Source organism: Poecile atricapillus, chromosome W (genome assembly GCF_030490865.1).
Source record: "Poecile atricapillus isolate bPoeAtr1 chromosome W, bPoeAtr1.hap1, whole genome shotgun sequence".
NCBI classification, from domain to species: Eukaryota; Metazoa; Chordata; class Aves; order Passeriformes; family Paridae; genus Poecile; species Poecile atricapillus.
This window is the reverse complement of record NC_081288.1, coordinates 42,987,066-43,008,984: the sequence shown is the minus strand read 5'-3', so window position 1 is coordinate 43,008,984 and position 21,919 is coordinate 42,987,066. Positions and strand designations below refer to the sequence as shown.

Below are 21,919 nucleotides of genomic sequence, written 5' to 3'. Positions count from 1 at the left end.
ACGCAAAGAATCTGCCTTGACTCCTAAAGCCCTGACAAGGCCAAGCATGTTTCCTGAGCAGAGTCCAACATTATTGCTAATGTGCTGGTTTACACTGGCAGAGTTCCAAGTTGTATCACTATATCTGTCCTAACTAGGGGGCTCTATCTTACCCCTATCAAGTTTTCCAAAGCCCCTCTTGTAGACTATGATTGAGCATGCTGCAATATGATGCTCTTATAACAACTCTCACTTTTAAAAAAAAATGTTAATGTTTAAATGTCTCAAGTTCTACTAGTTTGATTCGTAATGAAGACTGTGAGACATGTATATCTAACACATGACATGTTTGACATTTTCTGAAATTTACTGTCTAGGGAAAAAGCATCAGTGGAGTTACCACTTTTTGCCTCATCTATAGAAATGTCACCCAGCTGTGAAGAGATTTCACAGGAGAAACTTTGGCAATTAAAAGTGCTAATTAACCTGCAGTCATTCTACAGCATCTTGTCACTAGCCACCACCCTCTGACAGCTTCCATATGTTGACACCAGTTTATGGGATCCCTAGATCTCAAAAATCTCCACGCTCCACTATTAAGTCATGCTGGTGGTAGCAGACAACTTGTGGACCTTGTATGCCAGGAGGCTCGTGGCTAGCAGCAAGGACAGCTATTTGGGTCCAGCATTTACATATAACATCTCAAAAGGCAGTTGGGCTGTGTTCTTGTTGTCCATAATTTCACTTCCTGAAAAGTATTTCTGTGGATATGATTTGTCTACAACACCCTGAAAGACCACAGTGTAAAACTGAAACCTTTCCATCTCAAGAGGAACGGCAGTTTAACCATTTCTCCGCTGTTCCTGCCTCCTGCTGTGCTAGATACATCACCTAATTTAATCATCTGGGGACTTCCAGTTGATGCTCCCAGATGGCAAACTCAGTCTTACTGTTGGATTTGGCAGACAGGAATGTCTTGAATCCCAGCACAGATCAGGAAGCAGTGAGTATGCAGGCAAATTTGAGACTAGGGAATCCCCTCCTACTCCCAGTCCTAGTCAGATTTGAAGATGAACTGCTAGTCATCCTGTGAAAAAGGGTGTCACGTGTGGGGAAACACTAAAAAATGTAGCAAGTCTTACTTAAATCTGGAGGCTGGCATAAATATAACCCTTCATTGTATAAATGGTACCTGTCAGAATGTTCTGAAAGTTGTTTTCAGAGTAGGATTTCACACACCTATTTAAAAGAGGGAGATTTATATGGGCATATTTTTAATAAATGAAAACTTGCTACTGTGGGACAAGACACAAAGCAGTAAGAGTCAGCAAATTATCTATCCTTGTTCATCATGACTTTGCTTTGCAGGGATTTGCATTTTTTCAATGAATGCACCAATATTGAGTTCAAATTTATAAACAGATTTTTTTATCCACAGACAGAAGAGTAACACTACTCTTCTGTAGTAACTTTAAGAGTTTAAAGAGTAGTCATGTGTCATGTGTCATGACAGACTATATGTTAAGAATCATGAATTATCATGGCAGTGATATCATGGTTCATTGGAGGGTAAAATCAAAGGTCTATCAAAGCATGTTTCTGTTTACTGTGCATTTTTGGATTTTAGGGTGATATTTGAAGTGAGACATTATGGGGAATAACCTAGTCCCCAAAGGCTATCTAAGATTTCCAAGTATTTTTCAAAGTATGATTTAAAACCTTTGTGACAGGAAAGGAAATGAAATCTTGAAATCAGAGAACAAAGTGTAACAAATATTCTGGAAAGGAGATATGATAAAATAAATGCAATTGAAAAAAAAAAGAAAGAAAATTTGGAAATGGAGTGACTACAACAAAATGTACTGAGATGAAATGAGGTGCAGTGAAAAGGACTGAAAGTTGCCAAAATTCTTCACACTGAAATCCTAAAATCAGGGAAGAAAGGTAAACAAAGAGATAGGAGAAGAAGTTGAAGAAATGAAATGCTAAAAAAAGAAGAAAATTCTGAAATGCAGTGAAAACAATAAAAGCGAATGGAATAACATGAAGTGCAGAGAATAGGACTGAAGCTTGACCAATTGATTGTCACTGAAATCACAAAATTTCATTTCATTTCCTGAAAGGAGCAAAACATTTAGTCTCAAATATTCAAAAAAATCATCTAATCTTCACCCATCTCTACAAAACCAGTCTGACTTCATGTGAGTGGCAAGTAGTGACATTTTTGAAAATCAAGTCTTACCTAATAAAGCTGGGCACACATAAAAACATTCATAATCAGGATACATCCTACTGGATCATACAGAAATTCAGCATATATAGTATGGATTGTAGAAAGATAAGGAAATACCAGTCAGCCTTGCTGAATACAGTATTAAATTTGCATGTTAAGAATAGACTGGGGCAGTCAGATATCCAGTTTCACTTAGACAAATACATAGTTGAATATGAAATGATGTTTCATAAGAAAAAAGTATCTTAAAGCACTGATTCAAATGTATGACTGCCTACACCATTAAACTCTTCAGTAAGCTAATGCTTTAAAATTTTAAAATTAACGTCAGTGTTTCCATTCCCTCTCATGTCTCCCTTTTATAGGCCATGTGTTTTCAGCTTGCCATGTAAAGCAGTTACTTCATTATCTGTGAATTAAGCTGGAGAAAGGATCCTAATATTTATCACATAAGAACTGAGAACAACTATTTCAGTATTCTTATGCATGCATGAGACTTGCAGGTGGGTTTTAAAACAGAAACAGCAATATTTACATGTCTCTGTCATGTTATAGGTATTACTTTGACACAGCAGTGTAGATATTTCCAGGGATGGAGTACCTGGAACCATGCCAGAACAGGGGGAGAGTCCCATGCTTCTGTGTGAGAGAGCTGAAGGCCCTTTAGTTTTGTTAGGAGAAAGGAGGCAAAGAGGGGGACATTCTTTATAGGGTAGACCTGTGGGTGGAAGGCCTCCTGGATTATGTGTGGGAAGGAGTCATGAAACAATGTGGGAAAGAATTGTGTCTCTTTTAGGTTAGACCAAAAGTAATTGTTGTATGTTTATCGATTTTGTTATACATGACTTGTTCTAAGCACACGTACAAACAATCTATGCTATTGTTCTGAAGGGTATGTCTGTGCTGCTGACAGCTTCTCAGAAGCTGGGCAAATTACTTGCTGCATTCCATTTAGTGTAGTATTGGGGGCATTTCTGTGTTGCACTTTGGTCTTTTGGGGTGTGAAACCACACAGTTATTTAATCTCAATCAGAAGAATCCACCAGCTTTGCACCAGCTCCTGTTGCTTTTGCATCTCCTTTAATATGCTTGCCAGTACTCTGAAGCAGCAGCAAGACATCCACAGCGGCCTCCAGTGTACTGAGCGAAGCAAAACTGTATAAAGCAAAACAAAGAAGAAAATGGAAGAAAATAGTTAAAAAAATAGAGACAGAGCAAATCAAAACACAGAAGTCAGCAAAATGATTTTTTTTAAAAAAAAAAAAACTCACAAAACTAAATTAATTGATGAAAACATATGCTTGCTAGTGGCGTGAACATGCAAAAATACAATTGTGAAATTTTGCTAAAAAAACAGCTACATGACAAAATGGTAAATATTTACCTGCTTACTACTAAGCAGTGAAAATCAGTTTAAAATGGTTTGTAGAAAGCCTTGCTTTCATGACTGAATAGCAGGATTTCTGGGGGACTTCAGCGAGAGATCAACACTGAATATGAGAAAGCTTGGTATTTCAACAATGAACTGTCATAAAATTTCAGAAAAGGCAAAGATCTGGTGTTGAGCAAAAGCGAGGACTAAGCATCAATTGCCAAGGTTAAAGCGTAGGAAAGGAAGGGTGATTTTCAATGAGGGCCTTCCGGAGAGCACTCTATGAGTTGTACATTAAACTACTCTGGGGGCAGCTGGGTGAAACATAATCCGATATACAGGAAGTATGATGTTATGATCTGATAGTTTTGTGACAGGGGTCATGTAAAGACAGAGAATTATGTCCCGAAGTACTAAAAAAACCCAAACCGTCTCCTCGTTCCTGGCCATCCCGCGCCGCTCCGGGCTCCTCAGGCCGCCGTCCCGCCTTTCCGCGGGGGCGGGGAGATCTCCGCCGGGGCGGCATGGCGGAGTGCGGGGGGCAGCGGGGCGCGACCCTGGAGCTCTGGGGACACCTGCGGCCGCTGCGCTCGGAGGCGCCGGGCGACGAGGAGGAGAGTGACGAGGACTTCGAGGAGGAGCCGCTCTTGGCGGAGGATGCGCTCCTGGAGGCCGGCGGGCGGGAGCTGTCGGCCACGCTGCCCCCGCGCAGCGCCGGTGAGGGGCGGCAGGACGGTCCGGGGCGGTCCGGGCCGGGCGGGCTGCGGTGCCCTCCCTGCACGGGGCTCGGGGCTCGGGGCTTGGCGCAGGGCGCCGGGGAAGCGAGCGGGGCCCGGCGCTGCGGGAATGGCGGCGGCGCCCGGCCCCGGCCCCGGCCCGGCCGCCAGTGCGCGGCGGTTTCCGTGTGGGAAAGGTCCCTGCTCGGCCCTTCCCCGCTGAACTGACCACAGGCGGGGGACGGGAAACCGAAGTAGGTGATGAACAGGTAGTGAAAGGGAATCTGTGCTTTTCTACGGGCACAGGATTGAAACAGTAAGAAAACAAGGTTTTCCCAGTCAAGTTACTTTACAGGAAAAAAACGCGTTGTTTTTTTTTTTTTTCTTTGATGACATATGAGTATTGATACTTTATGTTAATTTCCAACTTTATACTTAGAGTTTAGAAAAGTAGGTGAAGTTGTAATAACCTCTGCCTAGAAAGTGCTTTATTTGCAAGTTGTTTTTAAAATGGGCTAAATAGCCAGGGAGAAATAAATAAGTTATTACAGAGCTGTCCTGGTGAGGAAGAGGCCCTGTTAAACATAAGTGCCCACTTTGTTCTGGTCATAGCAGTTGGTCCTCAGTTGGTTCCTCAATCAGGGAATGGTGTATTATTTTTTTGAAGGCAAGGAGGAGGCAAACCAGGTCATACAAAATGTTGAGAATTTATTATATTAATTCCTTATAATTTTGGTGGTTTTAGTCATGGGAAATAATTGGTATACAAACATATCTGAAGAGTCTGGTCTCCTTTTATGACCAGGTGACACACCTGGTGGATGCTGGAAAGGCTGTGGACGTTGTCTGTTTGGACTTCAGCAAGGCCTTTGACACTGTCTCCCACAGCACACTCCTGGAGAAGCTGGCAGCCCACGGCTTGGACAGGAGCACTCTGTGCTGGGTTAGGAACTGGCTGGATGGTCTGGCCCAGAGAGTGGAGGTGAATGGGGCTGCATCCCGCTGGGGGCAGTCACCAGTGGTGTCCCTCAGGGGTCTGTGCTGGGGCCTGTTCTGTCCAATATTTCTGTTGACAACATGGATGAGGGTATTGAGTCTTTCACTAGTAAATTTTCAGATGACACTAAGCTGGGAGCCTGTTGGAAGGGAGGAGGGCTTTGCAAAGAGACCTGGAACAGTTGGATGGATCAGCAGAGTCCAACAAGATGAAGTTAATAAGTCCAAGTGCCAGGTCCTGCATTTTGGCCACAATAACCCCTGCAGCATTACAGGCTGGGGATGGTGTGGCTGGACAGTGCCCAGGCAGAAAGGGACCTGGGGGTGCTGGTGACAGCAGCTGAACATGCGCCAGCAGTGTGCCCTGGTGGCCAAGAAGGCCAATGGTCCCTGGCCTGGATCAGGAATAGTGTGGCCAGCAGGAGCAGAGAAGTCATTCTCCGCCTGTACTCGGCACTGGTGAGGCCACAGCTGGAGTGCAGTGTCCAGTTCTGGGCCCCTCAGATTAGGGGATGTTGAGACACTTGAGCATGTCCAGAGGAGGCAACGAGGCTGGTGAGGGGCCTGGAACACAAACCCTGTGAGGAGTGGGTGAGGGAGCTGGGGTTGTTTAGCCTGGAGAAAAGGAGATGCAGAGGTGACCTTATCACTCTCCACAACTCTCTGAAAGGTGGCTGTGGTCAGGTAGGGATTGGTCTCTTTCTCCAGGCAGTATCTGACAGAACAGAGGACACAGCCTTAAACTGCACCAGGGGAAATATAGGTTGGATATTAGGAAAAAGTTTTCTATAGAAAGAGTAGCAAAGTATTGGAATGACCTGCCTGGGGAGGTGGTGGAATCATCATCCCTGGATGTGTTTAAAAAAAGATTGGGTGTGGCACTTGGTGTGATGGTTTAGTTAAGGTATTAGGGCTGAGCTGGACTCCATGATCTTGGAGGTCTTTTCCAACCTAGTAATTCTGTGAAATTATGCAGGCATTGTGATAGAATATTTTGTAATAAAACTGTTTAAAATTCAGTTGTAAACTTGAGCTGGAATAAATAGCAAACTGTAATATTATACATATTTAATTACATTAATAAATTCATAGGCCAGGTTCATTCCTCATGCTTAGAGGAGGAGTTTTAGTACTTGTTTCTGAGTTTGGATTCACTTTTGCTTTTAGATATTAATGGAGAGACTGGCATCAGGAGTTTATGAAAAGCCCTACTTTGCTTTTACTACTGCTACTTACAGAAAAGTTTGAACCACCTTTGAATCAAAAAAAAATATTGAAACAACAAAACTCTTTTAATCAACACAAACTTTTAATTTTTATGACTCTCAATTAACACTGGATTTGTTTTTCTTTTTCAGTTATTATACAGGAATGTGGCACCAAAAAGCAGTATGAAGTAGTTGGACGTTTTCCATTAGTTGACCCTTGGTGGAAAGTTAATGTTAAAGTTAAAAAAATGGGGTCAAAGTACTTTGTGCAAGGATATCCATCATATTTTCTGCAGACTGATGTAGAAGAAAACAACCGACAAGTATTTTCACTCTTTCTTAAGGAATGTGGTGTTCCTGAAAATTGGAAAGAGAAGTTTTTTGCTTGGCTTCCTATGGAGTCTGTGCTGAGTTTTAGCGATCTTGAAGAAAAACTAAAACAGTTCCAAATTTCACAGCTACAGCCAAGGAGGAGCCAAATAGATACCAAGGATTATGACATCTTCTATTATGTTTCAAAATCATGTAGGTATATCCTGTGCTTTAATTGTTTTTTAAGGCATTCTATCTCATATACTGAATTCAAACTAAGATGTATTCATTTGAAATGTATATTCAAATGATTCTTTTTTAAAAAAATAATTCAGGACAGTAGGACAACTGATCAGTTAAAGGTAGCCATACAGAAAGACTTTGCTGGATTCTGTAGTCTAGGTAGAATTGTCTGTGCTTGGGATACTCCAGCCCTGGAAGTGCTGAAGGCCAGGTTGGATGGGGCTTGGAGCAACCTGGTCTAGTGGAAGGTGGAAGGAGTTTGGAACTAGCTGACCTTTAAGGTCACTTCCAGCCCAAACCATTTTATGCTTCTGTGATTCTATGATGCGAAGGCACTGGTACTTCCTATATAGTTTATTTATGCTATTAACTACATAGTTTATTCAGCTATAACAAGGCTTATTGAAAAATGGGTTCAGCACTATTTTAGCATGGTGACAATGGCTTTTTAGGACTGTGCATGTTCAAAAGTAGTGTAGGTGCTTCTCTGTAGTACAGGGATCAGTGAAGGAGTTCAACATAGTCTTAATCAGCTGTGCTAAATAGACTAGGTGTGTTTGAATCATGCCTGTCAGCAGACTGGTGTGGCTGGGAGCAGACTGTGGAAGCACTGGAATGTCTCCACATGGAGATAGTTCAGACTTCTGAGGATGCTGTTGTGGGCAGTGTTGGTGTGTGTGAGGAGTGTGACTACCTCAGCGTTAGAAATTGGATCAGGAGTGTGCTATTGAAGCAGACATCCCCCTTGTCCCCCCTGTGATGCAGTCTCTGAGAGCACTGACTGTATCCCTGCTGGATGAAACTCAATGTGTTCTACTTGCATTCCTGAGGTACTCTTATCTATAATGGGCATTCAATCTGTGGGACCAGACTTAGCTGGTCTGAAGCAAAACACTGAAATACACAGGTCAGGATGTCTGAGGTGTGCCCTCAGCATTAGAGCTCTTGTTTTGCTGTGATGATCTGTTTTCATAACCTGTACAGACAGGTTGGGTCTATCTACAGTTATGTGTAAGCAAGCAAAGTTTTCCACTACTTGGTTTACTGGGCAGTGTCAGGTCAGATGATGGAGATGATGCTTTTGGATGTCAAATTATGTGTAACAGGAGAGTTCAGAGCCTCTGCTAGACTTGAACAGACTCTACTTCAAATCCCATGTGTAATGACAGGAAAATATTCAGAGTTCTGTAGACTTTTTTGGCCTCATTTTGTTCTCTAGTTGTAATGATAGAAAAGATTGCACAGTGTGCTTATGTATTCTCTTCATCCTTCTTGTAGCTGGTGGTTTTGTTCTAGTATCTAGCTTAAATTGATTTGCTATGTTTTAAGCTTTAATCTTTCTCTATCCCTGAGCAACATAGACCCTTCCCCTATACCAGTTGCTACTGTTAGTATTGTAAATTTTTTTGGTTGTCATTAATTGTTATGGGCTTGACTAGTTTATTCTTCAAGTCTTTATGGTATTTTTTTGTGTGTAGAAATAATGTATATTGATGATTTACATGTAAATTAAGTACTTGCTTAGAAGGGAAAAGGTTTTATCTTTGTCTTTATGAGGGTAAGACAATGATCAGAAGAAATACTTAAGTGAGAAAAATTAGTGTTTTAAATTTTCCTTAACACTTACTTAAAAATAGCCTATTTTTTCCAAGAGATAAAGCTTCTGAAAGTCTCACTTTCTTTTTAAATCTGATTTTCTTTCTTCTGAAATTACTTTTTTAAAGCAAAATATGGAGCAAATCAGTTCCATTATTCCTTTCTCTCAGCCCATGACTGATGTAAACAGGGAAAGTGATAGCTTAATTTTGGGGTTATTGAGAAAGCCAGTGGCGAGCACTTTTTTGGTAAGTTCCTCTACTGATCTGATACTACAAATTTAGAAGCCTCTTTTCGTATTTTGCATTTGAAATACATGAAATCTGTATGAAAATTACTTCTAGGTAAGAGGCAGGCATGGTGAGGTCTGAACTGGCTTTTTACAAAATGCTGTTCAGTATGGAATTTAAACCAAGTGCATAATATGTATATTTTCCAAGTGAATTCATTTAGTTGCTGGTTTTATGTCATCTGTTTACACTGTTTTTTTCTTAAGGCAGTTCAGGGAAATAAGACTTTTAAAAAATTTGAAAAGGGTTATGAAAAATAAGAAAATGAGAGAAATTTGTGAAGTCTTGTGTATAAGGGAGGCAGAAGGATGAAGCCAGAGTCAGTGTAATTTGCTTTGCAACAGTCTTTGTATATCACATAAAACTTGCTGTGCTTATGGTGCATGCAGTTGCAGGAAAGGCGGTACTGGGAGCTCTGGCTTTTCCGAGAATACTGGAGTTCTTGCCGATTCTTCTGCCACGCCACTTTTGCTGTCTGTTAGATAAGATGTGTTGGCAAAGAAAGGCTGATACGGATGGTGAGGAGGTAACTGACAAGATGGTAACAAAATTGGATGAGATACTAAAGGATGAGCCATGGAAACTTGGATTCAGCAGGGTAAGTAATATTAAGTACGGTAAAAATATGGTGTTTGCTGCATTTGAGGTGCATTAGACTATAGTGCTGTTTTAGTTGGGTTCACTTGATTGAATGGGCATTTGTAGGGGCTAAGCACAGTTCATTTGGAAATGGATGATGTACTGGACTCAGTTTTAGCAAAGGGTTTTGTTTTTCCAGTTGGTCTAGAATAAATCTCAGAAGATTTTTGAAAGTGGTTTTGTTACAACCATTTGTTTATTATTCTCTACAAGAGACAGAAAATGAAATGTTTGAGGTAATTGGGCCAAAAGTTAGCTAATTTAAAATCCTCAGCTGTTCTCTTCAATTTTATACCGGTAAATGAGACTTTCTTTTCCTAATATGTAGAGCAGTATCTGTGCTTTCATAGTAAGGTAGATAAGTTTCTCTGTAAGAGGTCATCTGGTCCAGTAGTTTGTTTTTTTGTAATGGAATTTGCAAGGGTTGCTTACCTTCCTGTTTTCCTTTGCTGTGCTTTTCATGAGCTTTGCTGCTGCACATCATCTTAGCAGTCCCGTACCTCACATAGGAGCTACAGCTTTAGTTGTTCAAAAATGTGCTTGGTTTTCCCTCTGCTTCACTGATGAATGTTCTGACTTGTCTTTAAGAGCTCTAATTGCAGAGATTCAGCAGGGTAGCAAATATATTCCAGTGTTTCTCATACTTTCCTTTAAAAATATTTTCCTGATGTCCAATTTGACTGTTCCTTGGTGCAATATGGACTTGTTGCTCTCTTGCTTTAAGGACCTATAGTCTCACTGCAGTTTTTTATTGCTTGAAGACTCTCTTAAGCTTTTTCTCTCATGACTGAGCAAGTTAATTTAATTTTTCTTGCTCTCAATGTGCAATATGATTGCATATCTCAATCTTTCACTATTTTGTGATAGTGTGGCATATTTCTTGAACATGTTCAGTATTCTGGCTAATGGTTTTCTTGTGCTCTGTCCCTACAGTTTGTGTACCTTTACATGAAAATATGTTATTTGGTGTGCATGAGTTCTCCCTAATACCCCATTTCTGTGCCAGGTATTTTTATTTTTAAAAATTCTGTTTCCTACAGAAGGGTGACTAAAGAGGAATTATCATTTCAGCTTACTTTTAAGTATTTTGCTTTATGAAAAGTACATACATTTTTGCAAACTTCTACCCTCTGAATTGCAATTTGTATTTACTACGAGGAATGCTATTCAGCAAGAAACTAACAACTTCTGAAATAAATTTATGTTTGCTTTTACTCTTTTTGGGGAGAAGATTATGTATAAGGAGTTGAACCTTCCTTACTGTGAGGCAACTTGGGCCGCCTTCTGTCAGTGTGAACATCTCCTCTGGAAGATTCCTGACTTGCAGAAGAATGCATTAATTCTGTATGATCAGCTCAAGACACGCTGTAGACAAATGGGACACACATATGAAGATCAAGATGAATTAGCTCGTTTTGTGTCCAAACACATGTCCATTGAGCATGTTTGGCAGTCTCTTGAATTTTTGAAAGATCAGAATGTAGTGATTAAGGAGAAAAAGCTGGTGTTTCTGCCTCATCTTTACAAATCTGAAAAAGATATTGCAATGTATGTAGGTGACCTTCTATCAAACCACACATGGAAACTGGATGTGGATGTGAAAAAGATACTTAACATTTCTGAGGCACCAAGAGAAACAGTAGATAACAAAATGGATATTACCCAGGCACATGAAATGGATGAAAATAATCCAGACAATCATAATGGTGAAAATCACTTTCCCGAAAAGGAGGTGGGCTCTGTGTCTGGTATCCAAAGTAGAACAGAGGTAGACAAAGATCAAGTGATTGCTGTAAAAAAAATTTGTTCTAATCCTGTCACAATCATAAGTGGAAAAGGAGGCTGTGGGAAGAGTACAATAGTTAGCTCCCTTTTTCGTCACTTAAAGCAGATGGAAAAAGAAGTGGAAGCTGCTTCTAAGGACTTTGAAGAAGACTTGGATGCATCTGAGGAATGGAATACATTTGATCACCACTGGGAGTCAGAGAATATGTATGCAAAAAAAATATTGAATGTACTGTTCACTGCACCTACAGGGAGGGCAACAAGTCTTTTGAGAGAAAAAACGCAGCTTCCTGCATATACGCTGCATCAGGTAAGGTTTGTTCTGGGTTTTGTTTCTTTTTGTTTTTTTTCTTTTAATTAGGTTATGGAACACCTTTTGGTACTGTCCATTTTGTTTTGGGAAAAAAACCTGAAGCTCGTTATTGAACTTTCCTTAAGAAATGTGTAGCCTATTTTTGTTATTAATGTTAATGCTTGAGTACAGCTTATCAGCATCTGAAAGTCAGCATTATGTTTTGGGGAATCTTAAATCATTTGAAATATGTTATTTGCTAACTTTGGTTTCTTTACTATTTATACATATCTGAAACTTGTGCTTCTCTAGGGCATTGGGTTTTCTCAGCTTCTCAGTTTTGCATTTCATTTTAATGAAGACAGAAATAATTTCTAGTTGGTAGAGCTGTTTTCTAGGATCCTGTTGCCTAGCAATTATAGCAGCACATGCATGAAAAGATCAGTAGCCTGGGGTTGAGTAATGAGAGAAATTTCATTTGCATAGTGTTTTCTTAATTAATGTTAGGTATTGTGGAATTTTTTAGAAAAAAGTAGAAAGCATACTCTGTTAATAAACTTAGGCCAAGTCTCTCTTGTTCTAGGTAGCAAAAGGTGCCAAGAAGACATTGGAGTTGTGGAATAACCCATATAAATAGAAATTATAATGATAGAAAAAGTAGTGTTGGCTTATTTTATCTTCGGGGACTGGATAGTTTGTTGCCTGTTCCCCTTCCCCATGCAGTTTTGGGTATTATTAACCACAGCAAGTTGTAGTAGGAGGTGTTCTGTTACTGAGCAGCCTAATGGTTGACCTTGTGTCTTTCCTGTAGGAAAAAAAAGACATTGCTTTTATGTAAGTCAGTGTCGCTTATCTCAGCTAGAATTGTATTCACTGAGCTGGAAAATAAGACTGAATGGTTGAGTCTTCTGGGTCTTAACAGGTGTAAGTTCAGAATTTCGGGTAATAGCTCTACATACGTTAGATGATACCACACTATCTACTTTTGTAACATAGTTTACAGTTGATTAGTGTCAGAGCTTGCTTTTTGTTTTTAGATTATCTATAGTTTTAAATCGTGGAGGCGGAGTGACCAAGAACAGCCATGGAAGTTTTCTACAGTTACGGTTCTCATTGTGGATGAAGGAAGTTTGGTGTCTGTACACATTCTTAGTTTAGTTTTAAAACTCCTGTGTGAGCATGCTCAGCTTGCTAAACTTATTATTTTAGGTAAGTGAACAGCAAATTTAGCATTATTCAATGTGTACTAATGCACAATATACAGTGTAACTATCAGCTCCCACAGAGTATCTTAAAAATCTCAGAATGTTACATTGTTCTGAACTTGGATACTTCTGCTATTTCTTAAGGTCAGATAAGAGAGACAATTTTCCAAAGGTCAGTATGAAAGTATCAGTATTTCAGTTATTTGTTTAAAGTGTTTTGTCTTATTCTGACTTCCGTGTGGTAGGTTATTACATCTTGCAACTGGAAAACTTTTCTGATTTCCTTAAAACTGAAGGAGCTATTGCTAGCATATGAATTTTATGTTAGAAGGGAGTTTCCATGCCATTCTTAATGTTAGGATCATCATGTTTTAATTTAAAAAGGAAAGCAAAGAAATGTAAAGTCAAATTTTTATGCTTTCTTAGAGGTTTCCTTTTTGACATGCCATTTATTGGATTTGTTTTTAAATACGTAGCTTTCAAAATATGTTTGAATAAGATGTGTTCACTGTCAGTGCTCATCAGGCATGGCTGAGTGAGGAGTATAAAAAAAACTTTAACTACACTGCAACCTTATTCCTAAAGTTTCTTAGATTCTTTTAAGTTTTATTACATGTGAATTGTATTAAGGATGGAGATTACAATGTATAGGCTTGAGTATTTATTCATTCCAGTGTTCATTTTTTTTAAAGACAAATTTCACAGATGATCGGTTATTTCTTCTCACAAAAACTAACATGCATTCTGTTTAGGTGACACTAGACAGCTACCGAGCATAGACCCAGGAAACATGTTAGCTGATATCTTTGAGGGTCTAAAATCAAGAGGCTTTTCTGTGGAACTGCGAACTAACCACAGAGCTGAATCACAACTAATTGTAGATAATGCATCAAGGTAGGATATCCTAATGTGTGTATGAAGAATTCCTGTAATTCTTGCTTGGCCTCTTACCTGCAAATAGCAGTGCATCCAGATTTGACTCTGTAGTATTGTTAAGATTTTTTAGTCCAAATCCGTAACATTGGTTTTAAAAACAAACAAACCCCCAAGACAACAGCAACAAAACCCTACAGATTTTTTCAGAAGATATATTGGACAAAAAAAATGTGTGTGCTAGAACACTCTTGAATTTTATGGGATGTATTTCACTATTATGCTATCAGATACTCTCTGTTTTTGAATGAGTTGTAAATGCACAGTTGACTCTATGCCTTCTAAAATGGCCTACAATTGCTCCTCTAAAAAGAGTCTTTAAAGACATTGCTGGTAAGTGTGACAACTAAAACAGACTGAATTGCTTGGAGAATTTAGATGTCAAGGGTCATTACATCACTGTTTCTATTTTTTTCTGTATCAGTGCCTAAAGAGTCTAAATGTTTCCAGAATTTGAATTACTTCTGTTTTGTAAATAATCCTGTTTCCTATCAGTACTTGATTTCTTCTTTAAACCTCTAAGAACGAAATCTAGATTTTGATGTTAATTGAATTGGAGAATATTCTGAACATTTGCAAGATGTCTAGAAGTGTTTAACAAACATTCTTGTTTTTTGATGACACTTCTGTTTTACTCCATTTTGCTCCCATGGGAAGAACTGTATGGGTAATACTAAGTATCTGCTGAAGTGATGGAGGCTTTAGAGTATAAACTACCAATTTTTTTCAATGTGAAATTAAGCTGTGCTCTGAGGAAGGAGTTTCCAGGGCATGTAGTGTAGATGACAAAAATTTCAAAGTGGTGAATTTAGGCTGATGCAGATGATGATATGCTGGAATTCTTTAACTGAAAATAACTTTCCGGTTTCCCTCCAATGCTCTGGTCCAGAATCTCTCACCGGCAGCTTCCTGAATTTGATGAGGTGCTGAAAGTTTCTGCTTGGAATGAGGAAATGACAATGCCAGTCCCGGAAAAGAAATTTATTTTTATTGCTTTGCCTGCTGGCGGGAATTGTGAGAGTATGTGTGTATAGTCAGTTTGTTATCTTGATTTTTCCCTTTGGTAAAGCATAGACTATTGTCTGGAACAAAAATATTGGGAATATTTTAGTCTGGCTTTGTGGTATAAACTTAAATGCTACATTCAAAGTTTTGTCTTTTGCCTTCTGTAAGTGTACACAGCAGGACGTGTAAGTGCAAAGAATGGGCTTTAGAGCTGCAGCTCACCAGTTAAGACTTTGAAATGGGGGACAGCTTCCACCGCTGTAATTAAATGTGGTTGTCTTTTTATATTGTATCTGGAGCCATCAAACCTTTGGAGACTTTCAGAATCGATTCAGAGGCGAATCATTTGAGCAATAAGCAACTGTAACAGTATGGTGTGCTGGACAGGAATGTGCTCCCAGCTGTAGAACTGAGTTAGGAAAATTCTAAGAAGCATATATGGATGCCAGTATTTCTTTTAAAATGTTTTGGGGTCGGGGCTGGACGCATTGTTTACTGGGTTTTTTTGACATTTATTGGGTATAAGTGGATTGAGTGGCCTCTCTTATATGCATTAAAAAGCTCCAAGGAGAATGTGGAAAAAAATAATAGCACAAACACTATCACCTTACCTTACTCTAGCAAAATCCTCAGCAAACAGAATACTAAAAGTAGATTTCTTCTGTGAAATCCTAGTGTGTAGGTCTGTAGCTTGAAAATATTTGATCTTTACGTCTTCAATGGGCTGTATCTAAACCTTATTTTGCATGAAATATGCTCCATGCAACTTGTTTAACACAGAAATAAGAATTTGTTTCTTTCCATATCACTCTTGTTTCTCAGATTTTAATAGTGGATTAAATGCATGATGTTTCCTTGGGTGTTTTGTGGTGTGTATTTGTTTCTTTGAGGGGTGTGTCATTTTGTGTGGGAGTTTTTCAGGGCGGTTTTGTTTCTTTTCTGTTTTTTAAACAAGTTGAGATGTCATTAAAGCAAGAAATAAGCCAAGACAGTTTCATATTGAATTATATTTTTCTTTTTTAAATTCAATATTTTTATGTTTTACTTTTTATGTCTTTTAAAACAGATTTACAAACTGCAATAAAGCTTTTACTTAAGAAAGGGCCGGGATTGGAGGATGCCAAACAGTCACAATTCATTGCTTTCAGAAGGTAACGGAGTGTGCAGGCAGACATTGAAAAAATCCTTGCTAGCAGCCACAATCTAAAAATAGCTGAGTGTGTTGAGTTGGAGAGACTAGTGGCAGTAGCATAAAACTGCTGGATACTTGGATTACTCATCACATAAGAAGGGTGGGATGTAGGGCTCTAAGACACTTGGAAGAAAGATTGTGGAAGTTAGTAATCACAGGAGCATGAATAGTATGCATGGCTTCAAAGAAACACTGAAGGGATGGAAGGGATGAAGTGCACTAGTCCCAGTAGTCCATAACCTTGAGTTCTGCACAAAGGGGTACTTAGGAAAAAGCTCCTTCACCTTTAATTGTGGAGAACCTTTTCTCAGTAAGTAAAAAACGCCTACTATTTACAGGTTCCCAGTGAGCTAGTAAGTGATTTGTGAATGCTGAGTAACTCTGATTATCAATTTTTTTCTCCAGTCTGCATTCAGGTACAATACTGTATATTAGTACAATACTGCTATCATTATATATTAAATTGTTATTAATACAATACTGCTATAAGTGATTTTTGTGTATGATTCTTCTATAATATATTTATAGGTATTTAAGCTGCATTTAAAAGTTAAAATTCCAGGTCTTTAAAAAGCAAATAAATCTTCTTGCTATTTTTAATATATCCACAGAAAATAATCTCTCTAGGTTTTAGTTTTTCTTTAATTTTCTTTATTGTAACAACATATTTAACTAATCTAGGTGTACAGTGCAAAAACTTTCTGTGGTATTTAGACAAAACTGTTCCTTTACTGCTCTGTCTTCCAAACTCTGAATAAGTAATTGTTCTTAATAGATGGTGGAAGATCATCAGAGAGAAAAGGGGCTTTTTCCATTATTTATAAATTAATGCTAATGTGACATTGCTTGTAATTGTATGTTTTGTATATCATGATTTTGTTCATGTTCTTATTTTGTATGATTTAGGCAAGATTGTGATCTAATAAATGAACTTTGTTGCCAACACTATTCAAACCATTTAACCAGGTAAGCCAGTGTTTCACATTTTTCCTGTGACCGATTAATTTTGTTTTTGAAAGTTTTTTTGTTTTGAGAGTTTTGAAAGTTGAATTTTTGTTTTGAAAACCGGGACAACATAGTAAATAAGGCTGTAAAACTTCCAGTGTTTCATCTAGAACTGATTATGTTATAAATCATTCATAAAATAAACTTTATTTTATTATTTATAAAGTTATTTATTATTTATAAAGTTTATAAACTTTAATCTCATTTTGAACAGTGGTAAACTGCTTTTCATTTAAATTCATTGTGTGAATTCTGAGATTTTAAGTTACTGTTGAATATTCAAAATCCATATAAAAGCAACATGAAAAAAACCCCATAAGGTTAATTTTTTTTTGCTACTGTATGATTTCTAAATATATTCTGAAATATTTTTTTGCTACTCTATATTACTGTTTTTTACCAAATGGTTTTACAAAAGTTCAAGACATAAATGTCTTACCCTAACTATTTTGATTATTATTAAAGTTTTTAAATTTGGGTCAAGTATAGAGAGTGAAAAGAGAAAAAATACTGAGATGTGGTAAATGCACACTTTGTAAATACATTTTCCCCTTCTTCTTTCTGTGACCCAGAGACCACAAGAACCGACTTCTATTTCAAATCGGGGACAAGATTGCCAGCACGCGCAATGTGTATCTCAAGGATCTCTTGGCAGCCAGTGGTGTCAGAGAGGGTCCTGATAGCCAGAAATGCGGAAGTGCAGAAACCACACTCACTGCAGAGGCTGATGAGGAGGGCAAACGACTCTGCAATGGGGATATATTTTTCATTACAGAGGTAACTCTTTGCTGTAAGAACCTGCACAAAGAAAACCTGGTGGGAAATTACTCAGTGCTTGCTGAATCTCCCAAACAAAACAATTCACACTTTATAAGTTTAGCCCATAATACATACTTAGTTTGGCTAAACAATCATGCAAAAGACATAAAAAAGACAAAGTGTGATAGAGAATTCAAAAAACCTCAATTCTGAGCTTTTTTGTACAATGTGTTTCAGTTGGTCTGATTGTGTTCAGTGTAAATACGTTCTGTAAATACTCAAATGTATTGTAATTGAAATAGATAATGTTTAACATAGTCTGAAGTAAAGAGTAATGCTACAGCTAAAGTTTTCCCTGGCAGAAAACCAAGCTGGCCTAAAAGTTAACAGCAACAAAAAACTGTTTTTTTTTTCTGGGTTCAGTGAGTTGAGCAGTGAAAGCATTAGTAGTTAGGGTAATCCCTGAACAGTGAAAACTGTTTTCCTTGAAGGTAGTCAGTGAAAAGCAGCAATTTATTTGGTTTAATGTCTTCTGAAACTTTCAGTTGGTCGATGTTGCAGGTGTTGTAATTTCAGGGAAAGCTAGAATAGGGAAGTACAGACATTGCACCAGCTGCAGATCCAGGCTCACTACTGAGTGTTGTGCTATTCTTTTAGGATGCAGAAATTGATAAGCAGCGCTTGCTGACCATCAGCAGCACATACGGCAGCTCCACATTCACTGTGAACTACAAGGCACTGAAGAAGCTGTGTCACATAAAGCATGCCTGGGCCAGAACTATTCACACATTCCAGGTAAAAACACGGCAGCTGTGAGCTAATACACTGTATTCTCTCATGAATGAATCAGTAATGTTCTTGAAACTAGAATTCCTTGTACAAAATATTCTTGAGAGCATCCCCAGTTGCCTCCAACTTCCTCATTCTCATCTTTTTTTTAACTATTTCCTGGAAATCAGCCTTTGAAAACCAGCATTTTCCCACGTTTCAGGGCTCTGAGGAAAGGACCGTGGTGTACGTGGTTGGCAATGCGGGCCGGCAGCACTGGCAGCACGTGTACACAGCTGTGACCAGGGGACGCTGCCGGGTCTACATCGTGGCTGAGGAGCTGCACCTCAGGAAAGCAGTAAAGAACAAGGAGATAACCAGAAAAACACGTTTGCAGAGGTTTTTGAGAGAGGCAGTTGCAGAAACCAATAGCTGTCCTGAACAAACATCCTCTTCCCTGATGAAGTGCTGGCAAAGTCAAGAGCTCGAGACTCAGTCTGTTTCTCTTACTCAAAGTGCTCCTGACCCACCTGAACTTCAAAGTGACCTCGTGATACAGGAGAGGTCATCAGTTCTCAGTAAAGAGCAGACAATCAGTTTGCAGCAAAGTCCATGTAAAAGACAAATTCCTGCCTCTGAGGATGCTACAAAAATACCTTCTGTAAGTATCTCCTTACTGAGAAAGTTTAAAACAAACTTTTGCACTCTGTTTCACCAATGCAAGTCACCTGGGCACTTACGATGTTTTATTAATATTTATTTAATAATTTTCAAGTTGACCAGTAATTGGCGAAGCAGTCAAATTTGGCAGATGTCTTTGCAGAGTAATGTATGGCTAATACAGAAAAAAAGGTTTAATGTCAATAGTAACAAACTTACACATGTTTTTACTCTCAGAGTGATCTGTTGACCAGCTTAGCCTGTATCAGCTTATGGTCTGTGCACAAATGTCAGTTTTTAGGTGATGTGCTGTGAGATGCATATAAAATGTAATAATTGAAATTGATTTTTATAAAGTCAGACCTGCTAACAGATGATTTTTTTTTTCATTACATCTAATTTCTGAGCTCATGGAGAAAGAGCCTTTCTTGAAGAAGCTAAAGTATTTTAAGTCTGTTTCAAACTTGGGTAACATTTTTGTTTTGTTTTGACAGACAACAGCAGAAGAATCTCCACTTGGATCTTCCAGACTTAGAAATCTAAGTTTGGGTCAGCAAATTCCTAGGAAGCTTTTCAAAAGCTAACAGACAATTATTAATTGGTCTTGGTATGAACCTTTACCGAACCTATTCGAGATATTTGGGATGGAGAAGCTGAATATGCAGGTGCCTTTCAAGGGCTTTCTTGGTTTTGCATGTTCTATGAAGAACAGCCTGTTTTATGCTGTGCCTCTTATTTACATTTTCAGTGATCCATTTTTAGTAGATTCACTGGTGTATTGGTCATCAAAAATCATGTAATTCTTCTGTTTTGCTGAAGAATGAACTTACAGGTTGTTGAGGATCCAGATGTTCCCTTAAAAAATACACAAGGATGTATTTTGATTTTAAGACTCCTAGCTGTCCATACCAAAATTTACCCATCTCTGAATGCTGCAGTATTGATGAGGTGCTCTTACTGATGTGCCAAAACTATCTTTTCCTTGAGTAAAGCAAACAGTTTACTAAGGGGTGTAGGTTTTGTGAGCTTTGATGGATTATGGATTTTAATCTTGTTAAGACATAACAAGAAAGTTGCAATCAGTGATTTAAAAAACTTCTTCTATGATGTAGAACTTGCCATTGCTGCTTTAGCTAATAGTTCTATGCTGATCTATGATGATCATGGTAAGAAAAGCAAAACTTCAAATCAGAATTAAAAACCATTCTGCTTTCAGCTTTCTCATGTGTACTGTAGGACTTGCTGCATTGCAATTTCGAGATAAATAAACTGATGTTAAACATCTGATGTCCACTAAAATGTGAACAACCTGCTTACCTTTAACAATTTTTTCTTTCACTCAGGGTAGGAAAAAGTATGCCACAAATATAAAAACGGTATATTTTTTCTAAAACACTGGGAAAAATATAAAGTTGAAAAACTCTACCTCATTTTTAATGTCTTTAAATCACTGTTTATTTCAATTTATACAGTTTTTCCATACAAATATTTGCAACAGTTTGAATTTCAAAAAACATAACATAGACGATAAATATCATGCTATTAAAGTATTAAATTTGTACAAAAATACTTTACAGTTTAATACTTATTTGTTACAAATAAAAATACATATTTAAGTGACTCATGAACCTTGGAGTTTTTGTTTTTTGTTTGGTTTATTTTTTTTAATTTTTTTTTTTACATGATTCAGCCTTAAGTGTCATTCTGACCTTTTCTGGCAGTGCTGAAATAGAAATCAGAGATACTTGTGTGTGCAGGGCAGGTGAGCTTGTTTATGTACTGGAAACAGCAACAGGGATACATTAAACAGTTTAAATTGACCAGAAACAACTCTGTAAGGTGATTGCTTAGATATGGAGACTCTACAAATGTACAAATCCAGTATCTTTATATTCACCAATAACAATAATTACCAATAACAACTTGAATACCAGAATAAACCAATGCAGCTGCTGGTGAGCATATAAAGCAACTGGCAGTCTTTATTGCTTGGGGGAAGAAGGGAGAGGAGACAATTTGTGTGATGTGTTTGTAAAATATATTTACAATTTTAAATTCTAAAAATGTGTTGCAGGGGGTAATGTTTATCATAAAGAAGGCTGAAAACAAAGCACATTAAATAGGACCTTTCTTCCTTCAAGAAACTGATTGACTTAAAAAGCTCATGTGTGACAGTACAAGTTTTACAGGTTTATGGATCATTAAAGAGCTTCTGTATCAATCTCCACTGACAGAATTTTAAAAAAGCCATTTTCTTTTAAAAAAAACTTTCTAATTTGTCTGAACTCATTTCAATTTCACTCTTTCCAGTAATCCCCCGTCAGAGGTTTTATCCCACTAAAAAAGTCTCTGCTTAAAAATCCCCACAGGTTGCAAGACATACCATTAAATATTTCATTGCATAGGGAATAACATGTGTTCTAACCAAGTTTGCTGAAGTGGGGAGTAATGTTCAATGCAAACTGCAGCTTCCTGCAAGCATTTTGTTATAACATCTAAACCCTGCTTTGTCTAATGAGTGCACCCTTCTCGCCAGCGAATAAAGGTTTTCAAAGTCAGAGATGTAGCCATTTCCCAGGAAAACCAAGTGCAGTAAACCACTCTGCCTTGTCCAACAGACAGCACCACCTTCCTGATAAAATGATTTTTAAAAACTGTGTAACCTGGACACTACTGTTTGTTAGCAGAGGTTAACTCTATGTTTTTCCCTCAAACAGCTGCTGCTGCTGCT

At 38.2% G+C, this 21,919-nt stretch overlaps 1 protein-coding gene across 1 annotated transcript; it reads left to right on the top strand.

Moving 5' to 3' along the window:
* Positions 1–4,090: 4,090 nt before the first annotated feature.
* Positions 4,091–20,799, top strand: LOC131592233 (DNA helicase B-like). Its single transcript, XM_058863618.1, has 13 exons — positions 4,091–4,301; positions 6,655–7,029; positions 9,335–9,543; positions 10,816–11,679; positions 12,699–12,870; positions 13,619–13,760; positions 14,689–14,819; positions 15,871–15,955; positions 16,903–16,962; positions 17,574–17,778; positions 18,418–18,555; positions 18,752–19,189; positions 19,683–20,799. The coding sequence occupies exons 1-13, from the start codon at positions 4,109–4,111 to the stop codon at positions 19,770–19,772; spliced, it is 3,102 nt and encodes a 1,033-aa protein (XP_058719601.1). The 5' UTR covers positions 4,091–4,108; the 3' UTR covers positions 19,773–20,799.
* Positions 20,800–21,919: the final 1,120 nt, after the last annotated feature.

Excerpts from the sequence above, each read along its gene's own strand:
- LOC131592233 (XM_058863618.1), top strand. The coding sequence starts at position 4,109 with ATGGCGGAGTGCGGGGGGCAGCGGGGCGCGACCCTGGAGCTCTGGGGA. Across the intron at positions 12,871-13,618 it reads TGCTAAACTTATTATTTTAG|GTGACACTAGACAGCTACCG; the intron begins GTAAGTGAACAG and ends CATTCTGTTTAG. Across the intron at positions 17,779-18,417 it reads ATATATTTTTCATTACAGAG|GATGCAGAAATTGATAAGCA; the intron begins GTAACTCTTTGC and ends CTATTCTTTTAG.